The sequence below is a fragment of the Oncorhynchus keta genome, unplaced genomic scaffold, assembly GCF_023373465.1.
Source record: "Oncorhynchus keta strain PuntledgeMale-10-30-2019 unplaced genomic scaffold, Oket_V2 Un_contig_1865_pilon_pilon, whole genome shotgun sequence".
Classification (NCBI taxonomy): domain Eukaryota; kingdom Metazoa; phylum Chordata; class Actinopteri; order Salmoniformes; family Salmonidae; genus Oncorhynchus; species Oncorhynchus keta.
The window spans coordinates 1-26,114 of record NW_026281036.1 but is presented as its reverse complement, the minus strand read 5'-3'; the positions used below and the strand labels follow the sequence as shown (position 1 = coordinate 26,114).

The following is a 26,114-nucleotide window of genomic DNA, read 5'->3' as shown; positions in this document are numbered from 1 at the left end:
TTATCTCTGATACAAGGACGGCTATGTAGCTAGCTAAGAAGAATGGCTAAGATTATGTAGCTAGCTAACAGTAAACTAATCAAGTCGTACAGTTGAGTGAATAGCACTACAGTGATGCTAATCTGTGTGCGTTAGCTAGCGTTTGCTAGCTCCTGGGCGAATAGCAGTGAAGGCTACGTTAGGGCGACGAAATACGATAATTATGCAATTATCTCTGATACAAGGACGGCTATGTAGCTAGCTAAGAAGAATTGCTAAGATTAGACAAATCAACCGTTGTACTATAATGAAATGTAATGAAAAAGTTATACAACCTGCAGAGCGAAGTGCGAATGCGACCGCTCGCTCCAACCGGATCCCCTATATAGTGCACTACTATTGACCAGAGCCCTATGGAACCCTTTCCCCTATATAGTCCACACAACCATACATTCCTATGTGAGTTTAGCCACACGGTTTATTTTTGATCGACAGTATACAGGACAATGACCATTCAGGGTATATGAAGTCAACTCTGTCACACTGTCCTAATAGCAAACAGGGCTCCGTTCCCTACCACGTTACTATGGTAACCCTGGGACTACCGTAAAGGCACATTCAAGTATTTTGGGGGTTTTAAAAGCAACAGAGTAAAATATACAACCACATCATATTGACACCTTGCTTTCACACACACACACACACACACACACACACACACACACACACACACACACACACACACACACACACACACACACACACACACACACACACACACACACACACACACACACACACACACACACACACACAAGTTTCTCTGTCCATGCTGCAACACAGAGACCAAGGCTACTGTCATACATCACTTCTCCTTACTGTCTGCTGGGCATCAGCCATCTAGTCAGCCATCCAGCCAGTCAGCCAGCCAGTCATCCAGCCAGTCAGCCATCCAGTCAGCCAGTCAGCCAGCCAGTCATCCAGCCAGTCATCCAGCCAGTCATCCATCCAGCCAGTCAGCCAGCCAGTCATCCAGCCAGCCAGTCAGTCAGTCATCCAGCCAGTCAGCCAGCCAGTCATCCAGCCAGTCAGTCATCCAGCCAGTCAGCCAGCCAGTCACCCAGCCAGTCATCCAGCCAGTCATCCAGCCAGTCAGCCAGCCATCCAGCCAGTCATCCAGCCAGTCAGTCAATCAGCCAGTCAGTCAGCCAGTCAGTCAGCCAGTCAGTCAGTCAATCAGCCAGTCAGTCAGTCAGCCATCCAGCCAGTCAGTCAGCCATCCAGCCAGCCAGTCAGCCAGCCAGTCAGTCAGTCAGTCATCCAGCCAGTCAGTCAGCCAGCCAGTCAGTCAATCAGCCAGTCAGCCAGCCAGTCAGTCAGCCATCCAGCCAGTCATCCAGCCAGTCAGCCAGTCAGTCAGCCAGCCAGTCAGTCAGCCATCCAGCCAGTCAGCCATCCAGTCAGCCAGCCAGCCAGTCAGCCATCCAGTCAGTCAGCCAGCCAGTCAGTCAGCCATCCAGCCAGTCAGCCATCCAGCCAGCCAGTCAGCCAGCCAGTCAGCCATCCAGTCAGTCAGCCATCCAGTCAGTCAGCCAGCATCAGATGAATAATACTACAACTAAATAAAATAAACCTCATAAGCAGACTTTGCACAGCTAGCTGAGAAGTCCACCAGGAGAGACATCCTGGATCAGCTGCCAGTAGAACGTAACCCAGCGGGTTGGTAGGTAGAGACCAGACTAACAGGGGGAACCTGCTGTATGGACCTGGTACACAACAACGTGGGTTGGTAGGTAGAGACCAGACTAACAGGGGGAACCTGCTGTATGGACCCAGTACACAACAACGTGGGTTGGTAGGTAGAGACCAGACTAACAGGGGGAACCTGCTGTATGGACCCAGTACACAACAACGTGGGTTGGTAGGTAGAGACCAGACTAACAGGGGGAACCTGCTGTATGGACCCGGTACACAACAACGTGGGTTGGTAGGTAGAGACCAGACTAACGGACCAGGGGGAACCTGCTGTATGGACCCGGTACACAACAACGTGGGTTGGTAGGTAGAGACCAGACTAACGGACCAGGGGGAACCTGCTGTATGGACCCGGTACACAACAACGTGGGTTGGTAGGTAGAGACCAGACTAACGGACCAGGGGGAACCCGCTGTATGGACCCAGTACACAACAACGTGGGTTGGTAGGTAGAGACCAGACTAACAGGGGGAACCTGCTGTATGGACCCAGTACACAACAACGTGGGTTGGTAGGTAGAGACCAGACTAACGGACCAGGGGGAACCTGCCCGGTCCGGGCCCTGCTGACACAAGAACCGTGTCTGGTCAGGAACACATGTCAAAGCACCATCAGCATTATGAAGAACAAAGTATGTTGTTTTGGTTAGAGAACAGTTCTACTGTTGACCTCTGACCTCTATGTTCCTGTTGCACTGTGTGCTCTATGAGAGGATCCCCCCCAAAAAGAGGTGACACCCAGCCTTTGAAGTGCTTCCTGTCAAATACGTACATCAACCATATCAATGAAACAATCTGACCTTTTAAAATGAAATAAAAAGAATGAACGGAAGAAAAAGTAAAAAAAAGGTCAAGATGTTTGTTGTTTCGTACTGAGCCTTTTGCACATGATGTCTGTTGCTGCTGCATAGGAGGGGGGGGTTCAGACAGTACATTCATCAGGTGCTGCCAACTGGAGCACCAACAGCCTGAGACAAGATGTTACCACCAAGAACTTTAAACAGGAACCAGAATATACACTGGGACGGTTTGATCTCTGACCTTTCCACCAGGGTTGAGTTCAACACCATGTCAATTCAGAAAGTAAAACTACATTCAAAATGTTAAATCATTTTTTTTTTTTAAAAGCTTGAAGAGAATTGAAATGTGGAATTTCAGTGTGCTTCCTGAATTGACAGGAATCAAAAATGGAATTGACCCCAATCTTGGTTTTGACCTGTAGAAATAAATACACAAACAGACCATGAGAATGTATCTTACAGAGAGAGAGAGAGAGAGGGCACCGTGTCCCAGGTACTGGTGCAAAAAAAGACAGAGAGGGAGGGGGTATCACTGGGAGAAGAGCCAAACCACCACTGGCCCCAGGGCCACGGCAGCTCTGACAGAGGGAGGGAAATCACTGGGAGAAGAGCCAAACCACCACTAGCCCCAGGGCCACGGCAGCTCTGACAGAGGGAGGGAAATCACTGGGAGAAGAGCCAAACCACCACTAGCCCCAGGGCCACGGCAGCTCCAGCCCCCATGTTGAGCAGGACAGGCCTCCAGTACAGCCAGCGTTCTCTCTGCCTCTCTGTGTTCGTCAGTCTCTGTTTCATCAGGTGAAGCTTCTGGGCCGTGCAGGCGATACGCTCCTCCCTGTGTCTCTTCCTCAGACTGGAAGAAGATAATAGGATGAGGGTTTCATTACATGGTTAGAGAAGTCTGGAGGGGTCCTAATTGAATGCCATCTAAACATGTGAGTCTGGGGGTCCTAATTGATTGCCATCTATACATGTGAGTCTGGGGGGGGGGGGTCCTAATTGAATGCCATCTAAACATGTGAGTCTGGAAGGGTCTAGACAGTCTGCCCAGCACTGAAGGCCCACAGCCAGCTTCAGTAGGAGGAGGTAAGCAGACAATAGAGAGAAGCAGTAGAGGGGAATAAACCTGGAGGTGTACTGACCTTGGCACCTCCGCCAGGTCCTTCTCTGAGCTGTCTGGATCTGTCCCGTCTCCTGATGTCCGGTCCTCTCTGGACAACGCCACAGGCTCAGGCTCCACACTGGGTAGTGGCTGGCCGTTGGGCTTTTCTGAGGGCCGACTGGGGGACGGGGGGGCGTCTAAAGGCCGTGGTGGGGGTAGAGGGGACGGGGGGGCGTCTAAAGGCTGTGGTGGGGGTAGAGGGGGGGCGGGGGTGTCTAAAGGCTGTGGTGGGGGTAGAGGGGATGGGGGCGTCTAAAGGCTGTGGTGGGGTGGGGGTGTCTAAAGGTCGTGGTGGGGGTAGTGGGGATGGGGGCGTCTAAAGGCTGTGGTGGGGGTAGAGGGGATGGGGGGGTGTCTAAAGGCTGTGGTGGGGTGGGGGTGTCTAAAGGTTGTGGTGGGGGTAGAGGGGAGGCGGGGGTGTCTAAAGGCTGTGGTGGGGTGGGGGTGTCTAAAGGTCGTGGTGGGGGTAGAGGAGGGGCGGGGGTGTCAGAGAGCCACCTGGGAGGAGGGGCAGGCGGTGAATCACATACTGTCGCTCTGTCCTCTCTGGACAGCTCTCTCTTCTGGCTCTGTACAGACAGACAGGACAGACAGACAGGACAGTAGTTAATGACCAACAGACAGACAGACAGACAGACAGGACAGTAGTTAATGACCAACAGCTCACCAGACAGACAGGACAGTAGTTAATGACCAACAGCTCACCAGACAGACAGGACAGTAGTTAATGAACAACAGCTCACCAGACAGACAGGACAGTAGTTAATGAACAACAGACAGACAGACAGACAGGACAGTAGTTAATGAACAACAGACAGACAGACAGGACAGTAGTTAATGACCAACAGCTCACCAGACAGACAGGACAGTAGTTAATGAACAACAGACAGACAGACAGGACAGTAGTTAATGAACAACAGCTCACCAGACAGACAGGACAGAAGTTAATGACCAACAGACAGACAGACAGACAGGACAGTAGTTAATGAACAACAGACAGACAGACAGGACAGTAGTTAATGACCAACAGACAGACAGACAGACAGGACAGTAGTTAATGACCAACAGCTCACCAGACAGACAGGACAGTAGTTAATGACCAACAGACAGACAGACAGACAGGACAGTAGTTAATGACCAACAGACAGACAGACAGGACAGTAGTTAATGACCAACAGCTCACCAGACAGACAGGACAGTAGTTAATGACCAACAGACAGACAGACAGACAGGACAGTAGTTAATGAAGACACAGTTCTGCTCATGTCTAGTTTCACATTGACAGTCCTCTACTCTCCCATACAGCAATATTTTTTAATTTGACCTTTATTTAACTAGGCAAATCAGTTAAGAATATATATATATATATATGCCATTTAGCAGACGCTTTTATCCAAAGCGACTTACAGTCATGTGTGCATACATTCTACGTATGGGTGGTCCCGGGAATCGAACCCACTACCCTGGCATTACAAGCGCCATGCTCTACCAACTGAGCTACAGAAGGACCACATAAGAACAAATTCTTATTTTCAATGACGGCCTGGGAACAGTGGGTTAACTGCCTTGTTCAGGGGAACAGTGGGTTAACTGCCTTGTTCAGGGGAACAGTGGGTTAACTGCCTTGTTCAGGGGAACAGTGGGTTAACTGCCTTGTTCAGGGGAACAATGGGTTAACTGCCTTGTTCAGGGGAACAGTGGGTTAACTGCCTTGTTCAGGGACAAAACAGCAGATTTTTACGTTGTCAGCTCGGGGATTCGATCTTGCAACCTTTCGGTTACTAGTCCAACGCTCTAACTACTCGGCTACCTGCCGCCCCAGAATGACCCTGTACAGTGTCACAACCCCCCAAATCGTTTCACGGTGACACAGGACTCATCCCTTACACTAGTTACAGTGTGTACCTGTGCAGAGCAGTCTCCCATGATGCTCTTGGCTCCCTCCAGCTAACTAGGTGTGTGGTTAGGGTCAGCGGTGTTTACCTGTGCAGAGCAGTCTCCCATGATGCTCTTGGCTCCCTCCAGGACAGCCCTGTAGGAGAAACGTAGCTGGTCAGGAGTCTGGATCAGACCCATCCGGTACTCCCTCATGTCCAGCAGAACTCTCAGAATGTCCACTGACGACGAGTCCTTCCTCTTGTCCATCTGGACAGGAGAGAGAGAATGACTTCACCCACAACACCAGGGACAAGACCGGCTGGTCTACATAATGCTGAACAGTACATTTAGCCTGGGGACACAGCACATCTGTAAATAGCCCACCCAACTACCTCATCCCCATATTGTTATTTATTTTTTGCTCCTTTTGCACCCCAGTATCTCTACTTGCACATCAACATCTGCACATCTACCACTCCAGTGTTTAATTGCTAAATTGTAATTACTTCTCCTCTATGGCCTGTTTAATGCCTTACCTCCCTACTCTTCCACATTTGCACACACTGTACATAGATCTTTCTATTGTGTTATTGACTGTACGTTTGTTTATGTGTAACTAACTCTGTGTTGTTGTTTATTCCATGTGTAACTCTATGTTGTTGTTTACTCCATGTGTAACTCTGTGTTGTTGTTTACTCCATGTGTAACTCTGTGTTGTTGTTTATTCCATGTGTAACTCTATGTTGTTGTTTACTCCATGTGTAACTCTGTGTTGTTGTTTATTCCATGTGTAACTCTGTGTTGTTGTTTACTCCATGTGTAACTCTGTGTTGTTGTTTATTCCATGTGTAACTCTGTGTTGTTGTTTATTCCATGTGTAACTCTGTGTTGTTGTTTATTCCATGTGTAACTCTGTGTTGTTGTTTACTCCATGTGTAACTCTGTGTTGTTGTTTATTCCATGTGTAACTCTGTGTTGTTGTTTACTCCATGTGTAACTCTGTGTTGTTGTTTACTCCATGTGTAACTCTGTGTTGTTGTTTACTCCATGTGTAACTCTGTGTTGTTGTTTATTCCATGTGTAACTCTGTGTTGTTGTTTACTCCATGTGTAACTCTGTGTTGTTGTTTATTCCATGTGTAACTCTGTGTTGTTGTTTACTCCATGTGTAACTCTGTGTTGTTGTTTACTCCATGTGTAACTCTGTGTTGTTGTTTACTCCATGTGTAACTCTGTGTTGTTGTTTACTCCATGTGTAACTCTGTGTTGTTGTTTATTCCATGTGTAACTCTGTGTTGTTGTTTACTCCATGTGTAACTCTGTGTTGTTGTTTACTCCATGTGTAACTCTGTGTTGTTGTTTACTCCATGTGTAACTCTGTGTTGTTGTTTACTCCATGTGTAACTCTGTGTTGTTGTTTACTCCATGTGTAACTCTGTGTTGTTGTTTACTCCATGTGTAACTCTGTGTTGTTGTTTATTCCATGTGTAACTCTGTGTTGTTGTTTACTCCATGTGTAACTCTGTGTTGTTGTTTATTCCATGTGTAACTCTGTGTTGTTGTTTACTCCATGTGTAACTCTGTGTTGTTGTTTATTCCATGTGTAACTCTGTGTTGTTGTTTACTCCATGTGTAACTCTGTGTTGTTGTTTACTCCATGTGTAACTCTGTGTTGTTGTTTATTCCATGTGTAACTCTGTGTTGTTGTTTACTCCATGTGTAACTCTGTGTTGTTGTTTATTCCATGTGTAACTCTGTGTTGTTGTTTACTCCATGTGTAACTCTGTGTTGTTGTTTATTCCATGTGTAACTCTGTGTTGTTGTTTACTCCATGTGTAACTCTGTGTTGTTGTTTATTCCATGTGTAACTCTGTGTTGTTGTTTACTCCATGTGTAACTCTGTGTTGTTGTTTATTCCATGTGTAACTCTGTGTTGTTGTTTACTCCATGTGTAACTCTGTGTTGTTGTTTACTCCATGTGTAACTCTGTGTTGTTGTTTACTCCATGTGTAACTCTGTGTTGTTGTTTACTCCATGTGTAACTCTGTGTTGTTGTTTACTCCATGTGTAAATCTGTGTTGTTGTTTACTCCATGTGTAACTCTGTGTTGTTGTTTACTCCATGTGTAACTCTATGTTGTTGTTTACTCCATGTGTAACTCTGTGTTGTTGTTTACTCCATGTGTAACTCTGTGTTGTTGTTTATTCCATGTGTAACTCTGTGTTGTTGTTTACTCCATGTGTAACTCTGTGTTGTTGTTTACTCCATGTGTAACTCTGTGTTGTTGTTTACTCCATGTGTAACTCTGTGTTGTTGTTTACTCCATGTGTAACTCTGTGTTGTTGTTTACTCCATGTGTAACTCTGTGTTGTTGTTTACTCCATGTGTAAATCTGTGTTGTTGTTTGTGTTGCACTGCTTTGCTTTATCTTGGCCAGGTCGCAGTTGTAAATGAAAACTTGTTCTCACCTGGTTAAATAAAGGGTTATATATATATATATATATATATATATAAATACCTGGTTAAATAAAGGGTTATATATATATATAAATATCTGGTTAAATATAGGGTTATATATATAAATATCTGGTTAAATAAAGGGTTAGGGTTATATATATATATAAATACCTGGTTAAATAAAGGGTTAGGGTTATATATATATATAAATACCTGGTTAAAAATACAGTTTGACCAGGAGCTGATGTAAAACACCACGTAGTAGATCCTTGTCCGAGACAGAATCTCCTGTATCTGTATGTCCGAGGACAGTCCCTGAACAGGAAGCTGGTCTAACCTCGGGCATGTCTGTAGCGGGAACAGGCTCAATGTCCAAGGACAGTCCCTGAACAGGAAGCTGGTCTACTTTCATACCAACCTCGTGCTTGTCTGTAGCGGAAACAGGCTCAATGTCCAAGGACAGTTCCTGAACAGGAAGCTGGTCTAACCTCGGGCATGTCTGTAGCGGGAACAGGCTCAATGTCCAAGGACAGTCCCTGAACAGGAAGCTGGTCTACTTTCATACCAACCTCGGGCTTGTCTGTAGCGGGAACAGGCTCAATGTCCAAGGACAGTCCCTGAACAGGAAGCTGGTCTAACCTCGGGCTTGTCTGTAGCGGGAACAGGCTCAATGTCCAAGGACAGTCCCTGAACAGGAAGCTGGTCTACTTTCATACCAACCTCGGGCTTGTCTGTAGCGGGAACAGACTCAATGTCCAAGGACAGTCCCTGAACAGGAAGCTGGTCTAACCTCGGGCTTGTCTGTAGCGGGAACAGGCTCAATGTCCAAGGTCAGTCCCTGAACAGGAAGCTGGTCAAACCTCGGGCCTGTCTGTAGCGGGAACAGGCTCAATGTCCAAGGTCAGTCCCTGAACAGGAAGCTGGTCAAACCTCGGGCCTGTCTGTAGCGGGAACAGGCTCAATGTCCAAGGACAGTCCCTGAACAGGAAGCTGGTCTAACCTCGGGCTTGTCTGTAGCGGGAACAGGCTCAATGTCCAAGGACAACCCCTGAACAGGAAGCTGGTCTACTTTCATACTAACCTCGGGGATTCAATTACAATGTAAAAACAGGACGCTGGTCTACTTTCATACCAACCTCGGGCATTCAATTACAATGTAAAAACAGGACGCTGGTCTACTGTCATACCAACCTCGGGGATTCAATTACAATGTAAAAACAGGACGCTGGTCTACTGTCATACCAACCTCGGGGATTCAATTACAATGTAAAAACAGGACGCTGGTCTACTGTCATACCAACCTCGGGGATTCAATTACAATGTAAAAACAGGACGCTGGTCTACTGTCATACCAACCTCGGGGATTCAATTACAATGTAAAAACAGGACGCTGGTCTACTGTCACACCAACCTCGGGCATTCAATTACAATGTAAAAACAGGACGCTGGTCTACTGTCATACCAACCTCGGGGATTCAATTACAATGTAAAAACAGGACGCTGGTCTACTGTCACACCAACCTCGGGCATTCAATTACAATGTAAAAACAGGACGCTGGTCTACTGTCATACCAACCTCGGGCATTCAATTACAATGTAAAAACAGGACGCTGGTCTACTGTCACACCAACCTCGGGCATTCAATTACAATGTAAAAACAGGACGCTGGTCTACTGTCATACCAACCTCGGGCATTCAATTACAATGTAAAAACAGGAAGTATTGATGTTACCAGGATGAGACACGTGTCGACCAACGAGAAGGTCCCCGAGCGTCCAATCCCAGCGCTGCAGTGGACCACGGAGGGCCCGTGCTCCGGCCCCAATGAGCCAGACTCCCGCACCTTGACCAGGAAGTTGAGGAAAGAGGCTGGGGATTCTGGGACGCCAAAGTCAGGCCAGGTGGTGTAGTGAAAGTGGTATATCTCTGTGGTTCCTCCTGTCTGGATAGAGGACATGTCGTTTTATTACGGTGACTGTTGCTAACAGCAACGTCCTCATGACACAGAGTCCGCGGAGACGAAGAGCTCACCTCTGTGTTCCTCAGCTCCAACACTCGTATAATGTAGTTGGACTTGTCCTCTTCCTTCACTAGCGTCACGACAAACCCTGTGTCAGTGTAAGATAGCTGCTGTTCCTCAGCTGTAGGCCAGTACTGAGCACACTTCTCCTGTTGGGGGCAATACATCAGTCAGTCTGTTCCCCTTCTCTAGGATTCTGTTCAGCATTATAACATGTATGTAGGCTACTTACAGACCCCTTCTCTAGGATTCTGTTCAGCATTATAACATGTATGTAGGCTACTTACAGACAGACCCCTTCTCTAGGATTCTGTTCAGCATTATAACATGTATGTAGGCTACTTACAGACCCCTTCTCTAGGATTCTGTTCAGCATTATAACATGTATGTAGGCTACTTACAGACCCCTTCTCTAGGATTCTGTTCAGCATTATAACATGTATGTAGGCTACTTACAGACCCCTTCTCTAGGATTCTGTTCAGCATTATAACATGTATGTAGGCTACTTACAGACAGACCCCTTCTCTAGGATTCTGTTCAGCATTATAACATGTATGTAGGCTACTTACAGACCCCTTCTCTATGATTCTGTTCAGCATTATAACATGTATGTAGGCTACTTACAGACCCCTTCTCTAGGATTCTGTTCAGCATTATAACATGTATGTAGGCTACTTACAGACCCCTTCTCTAGGATTCTGTTCAACATTATAACATGTATGTAGGCTACTTACAGACCCCTTCTCTAGGATTCTGTTCAGCATTATAACATGTATGTAGGCTACTTACAGACCCCTTCTCTAGGATTCTGTTCAGCATTATAACATGTATGTAGGCTACTTACAGACCCCTTCTCTAGGATTCTGTTCAGCATTATAACATGTATGTAGGCTACTTACAGACCCCTTCTCTAGGATTCTGTTCAGCATTATAACATGTATGTAGGCTACTTACAGACCCCTTCTCTAGGATTCTGTTCAGCATTATAACATGTATGTAGGCTACTTACAGACCCCTTCTCTAGGATTCTGTTCAGCATTATAACATGTATGTAGGCTACTTACAGACCCCTTCTCTAGGATTCTGTTCAGCATTATAACATGTATGTAGGCTACTTACAGACCCCTTCTCTAGGATTCTGTTCAGCATTATAACATGTATGTAGGCTACTTACAGATCCCTTCTCTAGGATTCTGTTCAGCATTATAACATGTATGTAGGCTACTTACAGACCCCTTCTCTAGGATTCTGTTCAGCATTATAACATGTATGTAGGCTACTTACAGACCCCTTCTCTAGGATTCTGTTCAGCATTATAACATGTATGTAGGCTACTTAAAGACCCCTTCTCTATGATTCTGTTCAGCATTATAACATGTATGTAGGCTACTTACAAACCCCTTCTCTAGGATTCTGTTCAGCATTATAACATGTATGTAGGCTACTTACAGACCCCTTCTCTAGGATTCTGTTCAGCATTATAACATGTATGTAGGCTACTTACAGACCCCTTCTCTAGGATTCTGTTCAGCATTGTAACATGTATGTAGGCTACTTACAGACCCCTTCTCTAGGATTCTGTTCAGCATTATAACATGTATGTAGGCTACTTACAGACCCCTTCTCTAGGATTCTGTTCAGCATTATAACAGCTTTGGAGTTCTGCTCCCAGACCATCAACCAGAAGTGACCGCAGGTGTTCTTCAAGGGGCCCTTTGGGAGAAAACACAACACACTGCTTCATCACCAACTGAAACACAGACCAACCCTTGAAATGTAGATACACAATCCTTAGTACACTGTTTAGTGATCAGTACAGAATGAATGGAAATGTCTGAGCTACGTGTATGTACTGACCTGAGACAGAATATAGGTTATTTGGGCTTCGTCCACCATGACTAAACTTCTTGTATGTACTGACCTGAGACAGAATATAGTGTATGTACTGACCTGAGACAGAATATAGGTTCTTTGGGCTTCCTCCACTATGACTAAACTTCGTGTATGTACTGACCTGAGACAGAATATAGGTTATTTGGGCTTCGTCCACTATGACTAAACTTTGTGTATGTACTGACCTGAGACAGAATATAGGTTCTTTGGGCTTCGTCCACCATGACTAAACTTCTTGTATGTACTGACCTGAGACAGAATATAGGTTATTTGGGCTTCCTCCACTATGACTAAACTTCTTGTATGTACTGACCTGAGACAGAATATAGGCTCTTTGGGCTTCGTCCACCATGACTAAACTTCTTGTATGTACTGACCTGAGACAGAATATAGGTTATTTGGGCTTCCTCCACTATGACTAAACTTCTTGTATGTACTGACCTGAGACAGAATATAGGTTATTTGGGCTTCCTCCACTATGACTAAACTTCTTGTATGTACTGACCTGAGACAGAATATAGGTTATTTGGGCTTCCTCCACTATGACTAAACTTCTTGTATGTACTGACCTGAGACAGAATATAGGTTCTTTGGGCTTCGTCCACCATGACTAAACTTCTTGTATGTACTGACCTGAGACAGAATATAGGTTCTTTGGGCTTCGTCCACCATGACTAAACTACGTGTATGTACTGACCTGAGACAGAATATAGGTTATTTGGGCTTCGTCCACCATGACTAAACTACGTGTATGTACTGACCTGAGACAGAATATAGGTTATTTGGGCTTCGTCCACCATGACTAAACTACGTGTATGTACTGACCTGAGACAGAATATAGGTTCTTTGGGCTTCGTCCACCATGACTAAACTTCTTGTATGTACTGACCTGAGACAGAATATAGGTTCTTTGGGCTTCGTCCACCAGGACTAAACTTTGTGTATGTACTGACCTGAGACAGAATATAGGTTCTTTGGGCTTCGTCCACTATGACTAAACTTCGTGTATGTACTGACCTGAGACAGAATAAAGGTTCTTTGGGCTTCGTCCACTATGACTAAACTTCTTGTATGTACTGACCTGAGACAGAATATAGGCTCTTTGGGCTTCGTCCACTATGACTAAACTTTGTGTATGTACTGACCTGAGACAGAATACAGGTTCTTTGGGCTTCGTCCACTATGACTAAACTACGTGTATGTACTGACCTGAGACAGAATATAGGTTATTTGGGCTTCGTCCACTATGACTAGACTTCTTGTATGTACTGACCTGAGACAGAATATAGGTTCTTTGGGCTTCGTCCACCATGACTAAACTTCTTGTATGTACTGACCTGAGACAGAATATAGGTTCTTTGGGCTTCGTCCACCATGACTAAACTTCTTGTATGTACTGACCTGAGACAGAATATAGGCTCTTTGGGCTTCGTCCACTATGACTAAACTTCTTGTATGTACTGACCTGAGACAGAATATAGGTTCTTTGGGCTTCGTCCACTATGACTAAACTTCTTGTATGTACTGACCTGAGACAGAATATAGGCTCTTTGGGCTTCGTCCACTATGACTAAACTTCTTGTATGTACTGACCTGAGACAGAATATAGGCTCTTTGGGCTTTTCCACTATGACTAAACTTCATTGTATGACTGACCTGAGACAGAATATAGGTTCTTTGGGCTTCGTGCTGCACCATGACTAAACAGTACGTGTATGTACTGACCTGAGACAGAATATAGGTTCTTTGGGCTTCCTCCACCACGACTAGACTTGCATTGATGTAGTCATTTTCCAGAGTTTTTTAAGTTGTTTAACGACTGTGATCATCTGAAACCAGATATATTTAAAATGTGTAAATGAAAACTATTTGCGACTCGTCAAGGTGTAAACATTCATCACATTGATGACTCAATGGCGTACTTCATGAATGATAGTGGCACAGACGAAAGATACTTACAGGGGCTGACATCTCTATATCGGTTTCGATTGTGATTCTCTGGAAGTGCTGCCACCTTATATGAACAGTCGCTGGCTCGGTTTCGTATTTCCTGAGAGAGAGTGAGAACAAACACCAGACGGCGACTGTGAATACGATTTTCATTCAAATGGTGTCCAGGTCTGATCTACAGCAACTACCAGCAGACATCTGCAGTAAGAGCACTAACAAACAGGTTATCAACTTCTGAGAAGGCTTACTACTGGGTTTACACTACCTAACTATTTACCTAGGTCAGCTTACTACTGGGTATACACTACCTAACTATTTACCTAGGTCAGCTACTGGGTATACACTACCTAACTATTTACCTAGGTCAGCTTACTACTGGGTATACACTACCTAACTATTTACCTAGGTCACCTAGCTTACTACTGGGTATACACTACCTTACTAACTATTATACACTACCTAACTATTTACCTAGGTCAGCTTACTACTGGCTATACCACCTAACTGCAGCTTACTGGCTATACACTACCTAACTATTTACCTAGGTCAGCTTACTACTGGCTATACACTACCTAACTATTTACCCAAAGTCAGCTTACTACTGGGTCATTACTACCTAACTATTTACCTAGGAAAGGTCAGCTTACTACTGGGGTTTTTGAAAAACTATACACTACCTAACTATTTACCTAGGTCAGCTTACTGATTAAAGGGTATACACTACCTAACTATTACCTAGGTCAGCTTACTACTGGGTATACACTACCTAACTATTTACCTAGGTCAGCTTACTACTGGCTATACACTACCTAACTATTTACCTAGGTCAGCTTACTACTGGGTATACTAACTACCTAACTAATTACCTAGGTCAGCTTACTACTGGGTATACACTAGCTAGCCAATTTTGCCACTAACCCAGACGAATCTATTTCCACTCAAACTGTTTTTCCATTTTAGGTATTGATATTTGTCCTGTGAATATAGTCTGGATGTTGTCAACGGTGAGTTAACTTGGCCAGCCCCAACTGACAGCCATCTACCGGAGAGTCAGCCGACTGTGTGGGATCTACGTCATCTCCACCAGACCTCTTTGCCTGACGGATGGTTCACCCCGTCTGGGGTGCAAACCTGGTCCTGCACGTTTTGGTTGTTGCTCTCTTAACGCTACACAGCTGAAATGTCGAAGAATTATGAGTTGTTATTTTAAATCAGCCCAAAATGTACACACAGGACAAGAGTGTAAAGAACCACCAATCCCTGGTGAGGAGAACGATCCGTCATGTTAACGTCGGTTCTGTGACACCATTGGAAGTGCGGCACCTGTGGGAGGAGTGTGGGAGATTATTAAAAGGATGAGTGGGGTCAGAAGGGAGTGGGATTATCCAGTGTCGACGAGTGGGAAGGATGTGGCAGTAACAGCTGAGGAGAAAGCAGAGATGATGGCCAAAGTCTCAGTGCATAGCTCTTGTACATTTGTCAGAGGAGGCGGAGCATCCTGGAGTGCTGGATAGGAGGGAGGATGTAGATGATGTGTTGATTGCGCCATGACAGGTGTAAAGGGCAATAGGTAAGGCTGAGTTAACTTCACCTGGGAAAGAGGAGGTGTGCTATATTATGTTGGCCCATGTTAGTGATGAGGCTCTGGATAAGGTATTGGTGTTGTACAACAGAGTGTAGAAGGGGGGGGGGGGACTACCAGGCAGTTGGAAGGAGGCAGTAGTGGTACCAATTTGGAAGCCAGGAAGGACCTAACGAGGCCAACAAGCTATCTGCCAATAGCCTTAACATCACATGTATGTAAGATTAACTGGAGAGCAGGGGTATGCCATCAGAGTGGATTCAGGAAGGGGAGGGGAACTATGGACCCAACTTCCTGGAGAGCAGGGGTTAGTATCGCCACATCAGAGTGGATTCAGGAAGGGGAGGGGAACTATGGACCCAGTGCTTACTTCCTGGAGAGCAGGGGGTTAGTATCGCCACATCAGAGTGGATTCAGGAAGGGGAGGGGAACTATGGACCCAGTGCTTACTTCCTGGAGAGCAGTGGGTTAGTATCGCCACATCAGAGTGGATTCAGGAAGGAGAGGGGAACTATGGACCCAGTGCTTACTTCCTGGAGAGCAGTGGGTTAGTATCGCCACATCAGAGTGGATTCAGGAAGGAGAGGGGAAATATGGACCCAGTGCTTACTTCCTGGAGAGCAGTGGGTTAGTATCGCCACATCAGAGTGGATTCAGGAATGGGAGGGGAACTATGGACCCAGTGCTTACTTCCTGGAGAGCAGGGGGTTAGTATCACCACATCAGAGTGGATTCAGGAAGGAGAGGGGAACTATGGACCCAGTGCGTACTTCCTGGAGAGCAGGGGGTTATTATCGCTACATCATAGTGGCTTCAGGAAGAGGAGGGGAACTATGGACCCAGTGCCCTGCTTAGAAGCGGAGGTCAGGAAGGCTCAGGTGAACAAGGAGACTGTTGTAGCTGTATTTTTTTTGATGTAGAAAAGGCGTATGATGTGGAAGGAGGGTTTGTAAATTAAGCTTGATATTACGGGGGTAGGAGGAAGAACATACAACTGTTTGGAAGGTCTCTCCAAGTGAGTCTGGGGAAGTCTCTCCGGCAGCTACCTTGTGGATAATGGTACACCACAGGGCAGCGTGATTAGTCCTCTGTTGTTCTCAGTCACGATCAATGATGTTTACTCTCAGGTACAGACGGATATTGGGGGTCGTTATTTGCAGATGACGGGGCCTTATGGAAGAGAGGAATAATATGTAGTGGGGTGTTTCGTACGTCCCAAGTGGCTGCACAGGTGGAGATGGGGGGGGAAATGCCATTGCAGATTAGGAGACAGCAGCTGGCAATGAATTATTGGGTCAGATTACAGGGACATGGGGTATCTCATCTTGCAAAAGGGATTTTACAGGCATGCTGGGAACAGGAGCGAAGACAGAACACAAGCTTTGGGTGGGTGGGTAATACCCAGGCGAAGGAGATGGGACTGTATGGAAGGGAGTTTAGCCCAACGGTAGCGATTCCTGTAACTCCACCATGGCTCCTCCCACGTCCAATAGTAGATCTAGAAGTGGTGGAGAGACTACAGAAAGAAAGGGAGGGTGTTGATCCATCTGGAGACACTACAGAAAGATAGGGAGGGAGTTGATCCATCTGATTGGAGAGACTACAGAAAGAAAGGGAGGGTGTTGATCCATCTGATTGGAGAGATTACAGAAAGAAAGGGAGGGAGTTGATCCATCTGGAGACACTACAGAAAGATAGGGAGGGTGTTGATCCATCTGATTGGAGAGACTACAGAAAGAAAGGGAGGGCGTTGATCCATCTGGAGACACTACAGAAAGATAGGGAGGGAGTTGATCCATCTGATTGGAGAGACTACAGAAAGAAAGGGAGGGTGTTGATCCATCTGATTGGAGAGATTACAGAAAGAAAGGGAGGGAGTTGATCCATCTGGAGACACTACAGAAAGAAAGGGAGGGTGTTGATCCATCTGATTGGTTTAAGAGACATCTGGATACTGTGTATCAGGATGTTGTGGCCATTTACACAGACGGTTCAAGGAGATCCAAGGACAGGAAGTTGTGGGTCAGCGTTTGTAGAGCAGGAATATGGGGTGAAAGTCAGGAAACGTAGTACAGATCTGGCTGTATATAAGGCGGAGATGATGGCCATACTGTTGGCCTTGCAGTGGGTGGAGGAAGGTATGCCAGAAAGAGTAGTTATTTGCTCTGATTAGTGGGGGTGTTGATGTAATGGCTAAACAAGCACTAAGTAGTGGGGATGTTGATGTACTGGCTAAACAAGCACTAAGTAGTGGGGAGGTTGATGTACTGGCTAAACAAGCACTAAGTAGTGGGGAGGTTGATGTACTGGCTAAACAAGCACTAAGTAGTGGGGGATGTTGATGTACTGGCTAAACAAGCACTAAGTAGTGGGGATGTTGATGTACTGGCTAAACAAGCACTAAGTAGTGGGGAGGTTGATGTACTGGCTAAACAAGCACTAAGTAGTGGGGAGGTTGATGTACTGGCTAAACAAGCACTAAGTAGTGGGGATGTTGATGTACTGGCTAAACAAGCACTAAGTAGTGGGGAGGTTGATATACTGGCAAAACAAGCACTAAGTAGTGGGGGATGTTGATGTGGTAGTTTCAATGAGAAAAGCAGAGGTTAAAAGCCTGATATGGACAGTGATGGTGCAGAGATGGCAGGAGCAGTGGAATAGAGATACTAAGGGCAGGAATTGATTTCAAGTACAGAGGAAAGTTGTGGAGGGGAGAAAGGCAGGTAGGGATAGAAGAGAGGAGGCTATATTTACAAGATTAAGGCTGGGACACAGCCAGTTGAATATGACCTTATATGTGAAATGAAAACATCCAACAGGAAGATGTGAGTAATGCCAGGAAACAGAGACAGTGGAATGTGTATTGATACAGTGTGGACATTATTGGAGGGAAAGTGAGAGGATGAGATCAAGTATGAGGGGGGGGAGGGGGGGTACAGGAAATTAGTTTCAAGAGTATATTGAGTTGAACGTCATTAGATATAGTCTCAAATAGTTGTTTATTTTTTTAAAGAGCAACGGGGCTGGCAGGTAGGATTTAGTATCTCCCTGTCTCTGTCATACACTCCAGTACAATAGGTGGCGGTAATGCACCATAACATTGGATGCCAACAGCCGATAAACCCCACGAAGAAGTTTGCTCCACCCTTAAATAGGCATGCGCTCTCGCTCAGCCTGTGCACAGAAGAAAACTAAATAAACTCAGCAAAAAAGGAACATTTTTCAGGACCCTGTCTTTCAAAGATAATTTGTAAAAATCCAAATAACTTCACAGATCTTCATTGTAAAGGGTGTTTTCCCAAGTCCGGTGCAGTCCATGAGGAGGAGATGCACTGCAGTACTTAATGCAGCTGGTGGCCACACCAGATACTGACTGTTACTTTTGATTTTGACAGGGACACATTATTCAATTTCTGTTAGTCACATGTCTGTGGAACTTGTTCAGTTTATGTCTCAGTTGTTGAATCTCGTTATGTTCATACAAATATTTACACATGTTAAGTTTGCTGAAAATAAACGCAGTTGACAGTGAGAGGACGTTTCTTTAACAAAAAAAAAATGATGATAAGGTTTTTATGCTTTTAAATTAGTACTAAAGACTGGCACCCATAACCAGTGAAGTTTCTTTAGCGAAGCTACACTCTCTTGATTGAGTCTCGCAAATGTTACGCCTCTTTGTGGTCTCCGTGTGAACACTGGGATCCGAGGCCACATGACAGCAGTATCCGTTCTGAGAAGGACAGGCTCAGTCAAATCACTGAACGACTAAAATAAACATGTTTGTGGCTCGTAGCATTGCAGCAGATCACAAAGATCTAATCCACGATGTTTCCTACGATTTTCACGGCCGGAGAATGGCAACGTGTTCAAGCGACCAAAGTGTCAAGGTAAAAAACTAAAAAAAAAACTTGTGAGCTAAGCTAACTAGCTAGTAGCAGGCTAGCTTGCTAGCTAACTCTTTACCTTATTGATATTGAACTAAACAGCTAATTCAGCAATCAAATGAACTGCAGCTAACTAGTTTACTTGATTAATATTACCCACTTTTAGAGAAAAGTAATTCACTGATAATATTTGCAGTTTTAAAACAGTTAGCTAGCTAACGTTAACTAAGCTAACTTAGCTAGTTTGCAAGCCATGCAGCTAGCTTGCTATGCTAGCTAGGATGTAAACAAAATGCCCAGACTGTAACCAGAGGTTGCTTTAGTGAACCATTGTCAATGTTCTGCATCCTTCAGGTTTGGGACAAGAGTGAAAGTGGGGAGTGGCACTGCACTGCCAGCTGGAAGGCAAGTCTGTTTTAGTTCTTACATGCCAAGATTTAAAAGTCTGTTTTAGTTCTTACACTCCAAGATTTAAAAGTCTGTTTTAGTTCTTACATGCCAAGATTTAAAAGTCTGTTTTAGTTCTTACACTCCAAGATTTAAAAGTCTGTTTTAGTTCTTACACGCCAAGATTTAAAAGTCTGTTTTAGTTCTTACACGCCAAGATTTAAAAGTCTGTTTTAGTTCTTACACGCCAAGATTTAAAAGTGTGCTTTGAATTGTAGCTAGCTCCTCTCCCTTTTTGAAAGGACTTTCTTTGCTTATTCAGTTCTGAAATGGTCTGTAGAATGAAGGTTTGTTATTGACTTGTCTTTGCAGACACACAGCGGGTCAGTATGGAGGGTGACATGGGCCCACCCTGAGTTTGGACAGGTGCTGGCCTCCTGCTCCTTTGACCGAACAGCCGCTGTGTGGGAGGAGATAGTTGGGGAGTCTAATGATAAACAGAGGGGTCAGAGCCACTGGGTAAGACTCCTGGACATTCAGCTACGAGCCTGGTCCCACATATATTTGTATTCTCCTGCCGATCTTGTACCAGGCTATTATCCAGCCACTGCTGTGAGGTGATTCTTTGACCCAAGTTATTGGGTGAAAGAGACATGTGCCTTGGTGTGCAGTATCGGCAACAAACTCTCATTCTGCTTTAGATAAAGAGGACCACTCTGGTGGACAGCAGGACGTCGGTGACGGACGTGAAGTTTGCTCCTAAACACATGGGTCTGATGCTGACCACGTGCTCGGCAGACGGGGTGGTGAGGGTCTACGAGGCTCCAGACGTGATGAACCTCAGCCAGTGGTCCCTGCAGCACGAGATCTCCTGTAAACTCAGCTGCTCCTGTATCTCCTGGAACCCCTCTAGGTCAGCTTCACTGAGTCCATAGATTTAGGCCCAATTCACTCCAGGTGAAACCAGTCAGTGATTTTTAAGATTAAATCACTTTTATTTGTCAATTGTTTACAATGTCCAATGAACTAAAGTGTTCATTGGTGTTGCTGATTGGACACAGTGTCCAATGAACTAAAGTGTTCATTGGTGTTGCTGATTGGACACAGTGTCCAATGAACTACAGTGTTCATTGGTGTTGCTGATTGGACAGTGCACACGCTGTTACACGCCTGTGTTACATTCTCTATAGCATTGGGTATTCAACTCTGACCCTACGAGGTCCAGAGCCTGCTGGTTTTCTGTTCTACCTGATAATGAATTGCACGTAGCTGGTGTCCCCGGTCTAAACCAGTCCCTGATTAGAGGGGACTCACCCACCTGGTGTCCCCGGTCTAAATTAGAACAATGATAAAATGCAGTGACTCTGGCTTCGAGGTCAGAGTTGAGTTTGAGCTGTAGAGTTTCTCAAGATGTTACTTGAGTGTTCCACTGCTGTCAAAATGCATTTGGAGCTCTCCTTCAGCTGTAGATACTAATGGGCTATTGTATTGATACCTATTCACATGTTACCTAGTTTAATAACTATGTATCAGCAGCTGTAGATACTAATGGGCTATTGTATTGATACCTATTCACATGTTACCTAGTTTAATAACTGTCTATATATCAGCAGCTGTAAATACTAATGGGCTATTGTATTGATGCCTATTCACATGTTACCTAGTTTAATAACTGTCAGCAGCTGTATACTAATGGGCTATCAGCAGCTGTATATATCAGATACTAATGGGCTATTGTATTGATGCCTATTCACATGTTACCTAGTTTAATAACTGTCTATGTATCAGCAGCTGTAGATACTAATGGGCTATTGTATTGATGCCTATTCACATGTTACCTAGTTTAATAACTGTCTATGTATCAGCAGCTGTAGATACTAATGGGCTATTGTATTGATGCCTATTCACATGTTACCTAGTTTAATAACTGTCTATGTATCAGCAGCTGTAGATACTAATGGGCTATTGTATTGATGCCTATTCACATGTAACCTAGTTTAATAACTGTCTATGGGCTATCAGCCTAGCTGTAGATCACTAGATGGGCTATTGTATTGATGCCTATTCACATGTTACCTAGTTTAATAACTGTCTATATATCAGCAGCTGTAGATACTAATGGGCTATTGTATTGATGCCTATTCACATGTTACCTAGTTTAATAACTGTCTATGTATCAGCAGCTGTAGATACTAATGGGCTATTGTATTGATGCCTATTCACATGTTACCTAGTTTAATAACTGTCTATATATCAGCAGCTGTAGATACTAATGGGCTATTGTATTGATGCCTATTCACATGTTACCTAGTTTAATAACTGTCTATATATCAGCAGCTGTAGATACTAATGGGCTATTGTATTGATGCCTATTCACATGTTACCTAGTTTAATAACTGTCTATATATCAGCAGCTGTAGATACTAATGGGCTATTGTATTGATGCCTATTCACATGTTACCTAGTTTAATAACTGTCTATATATCAGCAGCTGTAGATACTAATGGGCTATTGTATTGATGCCTATTCACATGTTACCTAGTTTAATAACTGTCTATATATCAGCAGCTGTAGATACTAATGGGCTATTGTATTGATGCCTATTCACATGTTACCTAGTTTAATAACTGTCTATATATCAGCAGCTGTAGATACTAATGGGCTATTGTATTGATGCCTATTCACATGTTACCTAGTTTAATAACCTAGTTTAATAATTGATGCTGTTACTAGTTTAATAACTGTCATATATCAGCAGCTGTAGATACTAATGGGCTATTGTATTGATGCCTATTCACATGTAACCTAGTTTAATAACTGTCTATATATCAGCAGCTGTAGATACTAATGGGCTATTGTATTGATGCCTATTCACATGTTACCTAGTTTAATAACTGTCTATATATCAGCAGCTGTAGATACTAATGGGCTATTGTATTGATGCCTATTCACATGTAACCTAGTTTAATAACTGTCTATATATCAGCAGCTGTAGATACTAATGGGCTATTGTATTGATGCCTATTCACATGTAGATACCTAGTTTATGCCTATAACTGTCTATTTAATAACTGTCTAGCAGCTGTAGATACTAATGGGCTATTGTATTGATGCCTATTAACATGTTACCTAGTTTAATAACTGTCTATATATCAGCAGCTGTAGATACTAATGGGCTATTGTATTGATGCCTATTAACATGTTACCTAGTTTAATAACTGTCTATATATCAGCAGCTGTAGATACTAATGGGCTATTGTATTGATGCCTATTCACATGTTACCTAGTTTAATAACTGTCTATGTATCAGCAGCTGTAGATACTAATGGGCTATTGTATTGATGCCTATTCACATGTACCTAGTTTAATAACTGTCTATATATCAGCAGCTGTAGATACTAATGGGCTATTGTATTGATGCCTATTCACATGTAACCTAGTTTAATAACTGTCTATATATCAGCAGCTGTAGAATACTAATGGGCTATTGTATTGATGCCTATTCACATGTTACCTAGTTTAATAACTGTCTATATATCAGCAGCTGTAGATACTAATGGGCTATTGTATTGATGCCTATTAACATGTAACCTAGTTTAATAACTGTCTATATATCAGCAGCTGTAGATACTAATGGGCTATTGTATTGATGCCTATTCACATGTTACCTAGTTTAATAACTGTCTATATATCAGCAGCTGTAGATACTAATGGGCTATTGTATTGATGCCTATTCACATGTTACCTAGTTTAATAACTGTCTATATATCAGCAGCTGTAGATACTAATGGGCTATTGTATTGATGCCTATTCACATGTTACCTAGTTTAATAACTGTCTATGTATCAGCAGCTGTAGATACTAATGGGCTATTGTATTGATGCCTATTCACATGTTACCTAGTTTAATAACTGTCTATGTATCAGCAGCTGTAAATACTAATGGGCTATTGTATTGATGCCTATTCACATGTTACCTAGTTTAATAACTGTCTATGTATCATTGTCTCCTTAGTTCTCGCGCCCACCCTCCCATGATAGCAGTGGGAAGTGATGACAGCAACGTGATGTACGGTGGGAAGGTTCAGATCTACGAGTATAATGAAAACACTAGGTCAGTCCTACTACATTATTAGTACAATGAAAACACTAGGTCAGTCCTACTACATTATTAGTACAATGAAAACACTAGGTCAGTCCTATTACCTGGCTATTACATTATTATTATAATGAAAACACTAGGTCAGTCCTACTACATTATTAGTATAATGAAAACACTAGGTCAGTCCTATTACATTATTATATAATGAAAACACTAGGTCAGTCCTATTACATTATAATAGTATAATGAAAACACTAGGTCAGTCCTATTACATTAGTAGTATAATGAAAACACTAGGTCAGTCCTATTACATTATTAGTATAATGAAAACACTAGGTCAGTCCTATTACATTATTAGTATAATGAAAACACTAGGTCAGTCCTATTACATTATTATTATAATGAAAACACTAGGTCAGTCCTATTACATTATTAGTATAATGAAAACACTAGGTCAGTCCTATTACATTATTAGTATAATGAAAACACTAGGTCAGTCCTATTACATTATTAGTATAATGAAAACACTAGGTCAGTCCTATTACATTATTAGTATAATGAAAACACTAGGTCAGTCCTATTACATTATTATTATAATGAAAACACTAGGTCAGTCCTATTACATTATTAGTATAATGAAAACACTAGGTCAGTCCTATTACATTATTATTAGTATAATGAAAACACTAGGTCAGTCCATTATTAGTATAATGAAAACACTATTACATTATTAGTATAATGAAAACACTAGGTCAGTCCTATTACATTATTAGTATAATGAAAACACTAGGTCAGTCCTATTACATTATTAGTATAATGAAAACACTAGGTCAGTCCTATTACCTGGCTATTACATTATTATTATAATGAAAACACTAGGTCAGTCCTATTACATTATTAGTATAATGAAAACACTAGGTCAGTCCTATTACCTGGCTATTACATTAGTTATTATAATTACCTGAAAACACTAGGTCAGTCCTATTACATTATTAGTATAATGAAAACACTAGGTCAGTCCTATTACCTGGCTATTACATTATTATATAATGAAAACACTAGGTCAGTCCTATTACCTGGCTATTACATTATTAGTATAATGAAAACACTAGGTCAGTCCATTATTAGTACAATGAAAACACTAGGTCAGTCCTATTACATTATTAGTATAATGAAAACACTAGGTCAGTCCTATTACCTGGCTCCTATTACATTATTAGTATAATGAAAACACTAGGTCAGTCCTATTACCTGGCTATTACATTATTAGTATAATGAAAACACTAGGTCAGTCCTATTACATTATTAGTATAATGAAAACACTAGGTCAGTCCTATTACATTATTAGTATAATGAAAACACTAGGTCAGTCCTATTACCTGGCTATTACATTATTAGTATAATGAAAACACTAGGTCAGTCCTATTACCTGGCTATTACATTATTAGTACAATGAAAACACTAGGTCAGTCCTATTACCTGGCTATTACATTATCAGTATAATGAAAACACTAGGTCAGTCCTATTACCTGGCTATTACATTATTAGTATAATGAAAACACTAGGTCAGTCCTATTACATTATTAGTATAATGAAAACACTAGGTCAGTCCTATTACATTATTAGTATAATGAAAACACTAGGTCAGTCCTATTACATTATTAGTATAATGAAAACACTAGGTCAGTCCTATTACATTATTAGTATAATGAAAACACTAGGTCAGTCCTATTACATTAGTAGTATAATGAAAACACTAGGTCAGTCCTATTACATTATTAGTATAATGAAAACACTAGGTCAGTCCTATTACATTATTAGTATAATGAAAACACTAGGTCAGTCCTATTACCTGGCTATTACATTATTAGTATAATGAAAACACTAGGTCAGTCCTATTACCTGGCTATTACATTATTAGTATAATGAAAACACTAGGTCAGTCCTATTACCTGGCTATTACATTATTAGTATAATGAAAACACTAGGTCAGTCCTATTACATGGCTATTACATTAGTAGTATAATGAAAACACTAGGTCAGTCCTTATCATGTTGTCAGAGACTCCTCTACCTTAAGAGGAAATCCTCTGTCTTTGACCAGGAAATATGCCCTATTACCTGGCTATTACATTAGTAGTATAATGAAAACACTAGGTCAGTCCTTATCATGTTGTCAGAGACTCCTCTACCTTAAGAGGGAAATCCTCTGTCTTTGACCAGGAAATATGCGAAAGCCGAGACATGATGACGGTGACTGATGCGGTG

General features: G+C 43.0%; 2 protein-coding genes and 1 long non-coding RNA gene across 51 annotated transcripts; 1 reads left to right on the top strand and 2 right to left on the bottom strand.

The window, feature by feature from the left end:
- Nucleotides 1-439: 439 nt before the first annotated feature.
- On the bottom strand, nt 440-13,996 carry LOC127920227 (tyrosine-protein phosphatase non-receptor type 1-like). Of its 48 annotated transcripts, none has more exons than XM_052504056.1 (9): nt 13,281-13,334; nt 11,665-11,763; nt 10,061-10,198; nt 9,762-9,971; nt 5,679-5,840; nt 3,676-4,264; nt 2,210-3,386; nt 2,002-2,072; nt 440-1,864 (listed from the first exon to the last, which is right to left on the bottom strand). In XM_052504056.1, exons 1-6 carry the CDS (start codon nt 13,317-13,319, stop codon nt 3,911-3,913), a joined length of 1,002 nt encoding a protein of 333 aa, XP_052360016.1. In that variant the 5' UTR covers nt 13,320-13,334; the 3' UTR covers nt 440-1,864; nt 2,002-2,072; nt 2,210-3,386; nt 3,676-3,910. The 48 variants fall into 48 exon arrangements, with proteins under 48 accessions (XP_052360016.1, XP_052360018.1, XP_052360019.1 ...); XM_052504058.1 differs by having other exon boundaries at nt 440-1,798; XM_052504059.1 differs by lacking the exon at nt 2,002-2,072 and adding an exon at nt 1,931-2,001 and having other exon boundaries at nt 440-1,798.
- A 5,021-nt stretch (nt 13,997-19,017) lies between these two features.
- LOC118382418 (nucleoporin SEH1) lies at nt 19,018-26,094 on the top strand. Its single transcript, XM_052504035.1, has 6 exons — nt 19,018-19,362; nt 19,714-19,764; nt 20,119-20,265; nt 20,448-20,659; nt 23,761-23,859; nt 26,070-26,094. Exons 1-6 carry the CDS (start codon nt 19,252-19,254, stop codon nt 26,092-26,094), a joined length of 645 nt encoding a protein of 214 aa, XP_052359995.1. The 5' UTR covers nt 19,018-19,251.
- On the bottom strand, nt 21,487-23,739 carry LOC127920226 (uncharacterized). Of its 2 annotated transcripts, none has more exons than XR_008105432.1 (4): nt 23,338-23,739; nt 23,119-23,182; nt 21,900-22,451; nt 21,487-21,738 (listed from the first exon to the last, which is right to left on the bottom strand). It is a non-coding gene; the product is annotated as an uncharacterized LOC127920226 (long non-coding RNA). The 2 variants fall into 2 exon arrangements; XR_008105433.1 differs by having other exon boundaries at nt 23,646-23,739.
- Nucleotides 26,095-26,114: the final 20 nt, after the last annotated feature.

What these genes read in the sequence shown, in the direction of transcription:
- LOC127920227 (XM_052504036.1), bottom strand. Translation starts at nt 13,319, where the DNA reads ATGGTGGACGAAGCCCAAAGAACCTATATTCTGTCTCAG. An exon ending in GAATCCTAGAGAAGGGGTCT is followed by an intron (nt 10,199 to 11,664) that starts GTAAGTAGCCTA and finishes TGCCCCCAACAG; the next exon opens with GAGAAGTGTGCTCAGTACTG. An exon ending in TGGAGCTGAGGAACACAGAG is followed by an intron (nt 9,972 to 10,060) that starts GTGAGCTCTTCG and finishes TCCTCTATCCAG; the next exon opens with ACAGGAGGAACCACAGAGAT.
- LOC118382418 (XM_052504035.1), top strand. Translation starts at nt 19,252, where the DNA reads ATGTTTGTGGCTCGTAGCATTGCAGCAGATCACAAAGATCTAATCCAC. An exon ending in CAAGCGACCAAAGTGTCAAG is followed by an intron (nt 19,363 to 19,713) that starts GTAAAAAACTAA and finishes TGCATCCTTCAG; the next exon opens with GTTTGGGACAAGAGTGAAAG. An exon ending in AGAGGGGTCAGAGCCACTGG is followed by an intron (nt 20,266 to 20,447) that starts GTAAGACTCCTG and finishes ATTCTGCTTTAG; the next exon opens with ATAAAGAGGACCACTCTGGT.